This window comes from Hyaena hyaena, unplaced genomic scaffold (genome assembly GCF_003009895.1).
Source record: "Hyaena hyaena isolate Hyena2069 unplaced genomic scaffold, ASM300989v1 scaffold_1207, whole genome shotgun sequence".
NCBI classification, from domain to species: domain Eukaryota; kingdom Metazoa; phylum Chordata; class Mammalia; order Carnivora; family Hyaenidae; genus Hyaena; species Hyaena hyaena.
The window spans coordinates 62756-68755 of NW_024081838.1; the positions used below are offsets into that span (position 1 = coordinate 62756).

General features: G+C 36.0%; 1 protein-coding gene across 2 annotated transcripts in view; it reads left to right on the top strand.

The window, feature by feature from the left end:
- ING3 (inhibitor of growth family member 3) overlaps nt 1-5310 on the top strand; it is a 28586-nt gene extending 23276 nt beyond the window's left edge. For both annotated transcript variants that reach the window (XM_039222865.1, XM_039222866.1), the window contains exons 11-13: nt 1392-1430; nt 2980-5203; nt 5250-5310. In XM_039222865.1, the coding sequence (XP_039078796.1) occupies nt 1392-1430; nt 2980-3096 (156 nt within the window). In that variant the 3' untranslated portion in view covers nt 3097-5203; nt 5250-5310. The remainder of the gene's footprint in view (nt 1-1391; nt 1431-2979; nt 5204-5249) is intronic.
- Nucleotides 5311-6000: the final 690 nt, after the last annotated feature.

A 6000-nucleotide genomic window follows, 5' to 3' on the forward strand; every position in this document is an offset into this window, starting at 1 on the left:
GCCATTTTTATTTCTTCTTTTATGAATTGACTCTTAATGGTGTTGGCCGATTTTTCTATCATTTTTGTCTTACACATTATAAATGCTTTGCAGGTTTTTTTTTTTTTTAATTCTGAAATACCAATTTTATGTAGTAATGACTCAGTCTTTTTCTTTATGAGGTCAGCCATGGGTTATATGCTTAGGAAGGCCTCCTTGCCTTTTTTCCCCTTATAAATATGCCTTTCATTTCTTATTTGTCGAGCTCATTATATACTTCAGTTTCTTCACATTTAAATCTTTAATCTATCTACAATTTATCGTGTTTAATGGTGTGAGTTGACAATCTAATTTTTGAAAATTTGCCATTTAAGAGTTTTTTAGTTTTTCTGCTGTCACCTGACAAACTTTTTTTTTAAGTTTACTTATTTATTTTGAGAGAGACAGAGACAGCACAAATAGGGGAGAGGCAGAGAGCGAGGGAGACAGAATCCCACGCAGGTTTCACACTGTCACTGCAGAGCCTGATATGGGGCTTGGACTCATGAAACTGTGAGATCGTGACCTAAGCCGGAACCAAGAGCCAGACGCTTAACTAACTGAGTCACCAAGGCACCCCAAACATTTTTTAATACCATTGATTAAAAAAAAAAAAAAAGAAATTCTGTAAAGATCCTGTCAGTAAAAATAGGTTACCTACAAAAGAACAAAATCAGATTCCCATCTGCAACACTGGAAACTACTTAAGTTGATGGAATATATCTGTAGAGTTTTGCGGAGAAAATCTGGGTACCCACCCCCCCAAAACTGTAACCCAGAGAAGTCATTCATGTGCATAGAACCATATACAGATATTCTCACTAGTGCAGAGAATCAGATAGTACACCCTCTAGCTATAACCCTGTCTGAAAAATCTTTCAGTCCATTGACAAACTTAGTTCAAGAATTAGGAGGTTGTATTATAAAGTGCTGGTGATGAACAGCAACAAGGAAAATGAGAAAGAGCAGATAGTAAATATATAATAAGTTTAGAAGTTTCAATTATTGACTGCAAAAATATAAATGACCTAACATGACCCAAGGAAAAGTAGAAACCTTAAGTAAGTAACCAAGAAGGAAATGTAAACTCTGTAAAAGAAAGCACTCACAAAGGTAAGCTGTCCAGGTTCTTTCATACTTTCGAAGAGCACATAGTTTCTGTGTATTTCCCTCTGTACCCCTATCCCCCAAAATCTTTTAGTAAAAAGCTATACGTCTCTATAAAATCTTTATAAAAAAGTAATGTACCTTAATTTTTAATGCCACTGAGTATTTGGTATTTTTCATCTATTTCCTAACAGTATCATGAACCATTAATTCGTATTTAGATGCTTGTGGTAGTCATAAAAAATATTTACTTTTATTTAAACTAGGTATCCTATGGTGAGATGGTGGGCTGTGATAACCAAGATGTAAGTATTAAATTTTTCTGTTTGGGAATGAAAAAAGTCACAGATTACTATTACTTGACCATTTTTCTTATTTACCATGTCTCTGAGTTTAAGAATGCAGGTTTGTAGTTATGTTAATTACATTATATTAATGCTAGAATATTTCTCTGCAAAACAGGTAGTGTCCCTTAATGTGTTCCCAATTTAAGTTTTTTTAAAGCTAGTTTTATGGTTTCGTGTGCAGAATGATAATTCTCAAAAGGTATTACGTTGTATGAACATTAGAAACACTCTCCACTCCCTTTGCTAAGTAATACAGTATTTACTAGAATCCACTTCACCTATCGTGGTGAAGAACTAGAATTTTAAAACACTGCATTCTGTCAGGAAGCCTGGGGCTGGCAGTGGTTGGGGTGGGAAGTTGAGGCTGTGATGTGAAGTTATTTTCCTCCTTCCTGTTGTACTCTGCAGCTGTCAGCTGATAAGAGCCACTTCTGATATAAAAAGTAAAGGAGGTTTGAAAGGAAAGAATTCCTGTTTCTTTTTTAGGAAACTTCATTTTGGTTAGAGATTTGTTTTTATTGGATGCTGAGAATATTTCTTCTAGTAATTTCATTCCCTCCTTACTTTCTCAAACCTCCAGTCCCCCTCTGTTCATCTTTTCCTGCAGAGAGGTAACAGAACCCTGTATTCTAAAGAAGTACTAATCCATAATGTCAGAATCCTAAGGTTAATCAACCATTTTAAATTTTTAAAACAATCTGAAGATTGAACAGGTTTGGCTGGCTGGGCATTAAAGTTTGTACTTGCCTGACCTGACGGGGTCCCAGCAGCATGTTCGCGTAGACAGAGACAGCCTGTCCTCCTTCTTCCCTCTTTAGAATCACTTGTGTGCTATTTGTGATTATTGTAGAACAATATTGCCCAATCATTTCAAGAGCCACGTTGTAAAGCCCTGGGGCACTCGCTGAAGGTGATGTATTTCCATGACCACCCCGATGTACTCTCTGATCCCTCTCACCCTCAGGTGTGCCCTTCCGAGTGCTCAGATTTTCTGTGCCCGTGTGCAAGTGCTTAATGTGCTACATAGTAGAATACTTCTCTGCGTGTCCAGGCATGGGTCTGCCCAGAGAGGAAATCCAGGGCAGCCTTCATGGTTTTCATTGCAACCAGCTTATTCTACTTTATGAAGCAGTGAATAAGGCTGAATATTAAATAAAATCTGTAAAATATATCTGCCTTCTTTGTGACCCATTTCACTTCTTGCCCTTGAAAGTTGGGACCCGTTTGCTCTGCAGTTTAACGAGAATTAGTGACTTTTTGTTCATTCTTTGGGATTGTGCAGAGAGATCGCATGAACCTCCAAGTTAACAAAGATGCGTACTTTTTCTGTGCCTCCATTTCCCCATCTCTGAAACTTAACCAGTTGAATTCAGTGATCTGTAAATCATTTCCTAGACTTAAAGTTCTGTTTCCACGAATCTCGCAATATTCAATCGAGTGGGCATATCAATACACCTATAACCTTTAGAGGTATTAAAAACCAATTCTCTGCAACTTTGCCTTCCAGTGCCCTATCGAGTGGTTCCATTACGGATGTGTCGGGCTGACAGAAGCACCGAAAGGGAAGTGGTACTGCCCACAGTGCACCGCCGCCATGAAGAGGAGAGGCAGTCGGCACAAATAGAGGTGGTTGTCTCCTTTGGGCAAGAAAAAACTTCGACTGAACATTTTATATGGGACTTTAAAAAAGAAGAAAAGAAAAAAAAGAAACAATGCATTTCCAGGCAACCACTTCAAGGATTTACATAGACAATCCTGTAAGATCTTGAACTTGAATTTTATGGGTTGTATTTTAATAATGTAAGTAAATTATTTATGCACTCCTGGTGTGCTACGAATATTATTCCAGTTAGCCTTGGATTCTTTCAGTGGCCAACATATGCAGACATTTGTACTCCTCAACCATTTTCTCAAAGTAATGGGCATTCTATAATTTAGACTTCAGAGAATTCCAACGATGAAGATTTTAAGAAAAGTATTTTATATTCAACAGGTATGTTCTGCTGCATGTACTGTACTCCAGAGCTGTTATGTAACACTGTATATAAATGGTTGCAAAAAAAAAAAAAAAAGTCAGTGCTTCTAAAAAGAATTTAAGATAATGGTTTTTAAAATGCCTTTATAATAAGCTTTGTTTCTTTGTGAAACTAAATTCAGCAGGCTGAAGGAAATGGTTCATGTGATAAAGTGGGCTGGTGTCCTCTAGAGTACCTGGGTACATAAACAGAAACTCCTGTAGGTAAAAACGAATCTGTGCCATTCGTCTTTATATGTTTCTGCATCCAGATAGAGTGCAGTTCATGGGGGGGTGGGGGAGGGGTTGAAGGGCAAAGGGTGTTAAAGTGATACATTTTTATACCAAATGTGTTTATTTTTTTGTGCAAGTAATCCTTAAAATTGGAATTGTATTAGGTGTTAAAATAAAGTTTTTAAAAAATTACTTGTATTTATACTTTACACGCTTAATAAGGAAAATTTCTTAATTCCAGTTAACTTCCAATTTTCATAATCTAAAAAGGACAGAGGCCCAGGACACAGAATGCTGTGTAATCTGTGATGTCTTAAACATAATGCTTGGAATTCGGGATGGAAGAATAAGGGAAAGACATTTTTAATGTAAATTTGAAATGCAAATGTATTTTTCTAGAACATCTCTCTGGCTTTTCCTTCAGTCTAAGGGACATGAAAGCAGTCTAATTATATTAGATAAAATAAAAATAATGGTTATAGATGTTTTGACTTTAGGCAGTGTGGCCAGTTTAAATAAAGAGACCTCCTGGATTGGAGCTTAAAATTCGGTTCTATTTTGGATACTACCACGTATTGGGATGACAATTCATTCAAATTTTGAATCACTCTGGGCCTTATTAAACCAGGGTGATGCTGGCTGCAGGATGTCTGTAAAGCAGTCCTAAGGTTTTTTTCTATAGGTGCTATTTAAATTACAAATTTTGCATAGTGTAAGTTTTATTTCAGGTATTAATATCAAGTCTGGTTGGTAGAAAAATCCTTAAAACTTTAAAAGTACTTATTACATCATATTTCCTTTATGTTGAAACTTATGGGTCCATTAGATTTCTGCTTTAATCAAAACCACTATGAGCCTCTTAGAACTTATTCAGAAGTCTATAAAATCTATGCAATGCTACCCAAAGGGTATGGATTAGATAGGGGATTTCAGAGGTCTCTTTTAGCTTCATGAATCCTCAACTCTGAGCTGTTGCAGAGTGATTTTATAGCTGGACAGCCCATAAAACAAAGTAGGTTCATTTGTGGGTATTCATGATTTCACAATATCCTGAGTACCCCGATTTCATAACACTCAGTATTTTCATGGAGATATTATAAACCTTTAAGAAATAATAAATAATGTAGCATTCAGTTTGCTTATTAGCATGTTGCCTGGAGGTGCTCGGTGGTATTGTTTAATCTCCTAATTATATATAATGACTTTTCCAAGTTATTCATTTTCCAGGAGTTGGTCAAAGGAAAAAGCCTTATGTACAGCCTTATTTTAAGAGAAAGTTCCTTGTCTGTGTCAGGAACATCCCCCATTTCCAGCTGCTGCAACCCCTTTCAGTATGTGAATTCCACTGCTCACCAAATCATTTAGAAAACATTTTGACAAAATTTAACCTCAAGCATCAAATATTTCATGAAACATCTATAAAGAAGCAAACCAAAATTTTGTTCAATTATTTAGTAATTGGTGGAACCAGTTAGTATCTAAGGTATTTTAAGGGATGCCTGGGTGGCTCAGTCAGTTAAGTATCTAAGGTATTTTATATACATATATGAATAAATGGGCCAAACGTGGAACTACCTCCTCCAAAAAAAATTAAATGTGGCCAACCATTAATAAACTTTGAGACGCTTAGACCAAGGGGTGTGATAAGCATTTTTGCTTTACAAAATACACATTCAGAATCTTTGTTGTACAAAACTCATGTAATAATTGGTAACACAAAGAATCCAAATGTGGGTTCACATTTTATAGGTGGTGAAAATTGAGGCCTTACTGCTATGAAGTGTACATTAAAATGTTCATGGTGACACATTTGAAGCAATAAACAGCTTAATTAAATGCCTAAATGAAGCTGAGTGTTTGATAAACATACCATCATTCTTTTAAGGGCACTTCATTTTTTTTTTTTTTTTTTTGCTCTTTTCTACTTTAAAGCAAATTCCACATATTTCAGATTTTTAACTATATTTGGTTTGTGCAGTATTAGTGCCCTTTGTCCTTAGGTCTCAGAAATGGGCTTCTTGATCTAATTAGTTATGCTAATCTTAGAAAAACAATGTCTTGGGTTGTGATACACTTGGGTTGTGAGAGGTGAGATACATTGTAGACATTGCAGTGCTTTGTCTTCAAGTCACATTTTTAAAAGAAATCTTTAACAGATGGGTTTTAAGAGGAAACGAATGCCGTCAAAAACATTTATAATTTTACAAACATGGGCACTTAGATATTGAGAACACACAGATGAAGGTATTTGGGTGTGGGTGTGGGAAGGACAAGCACGCT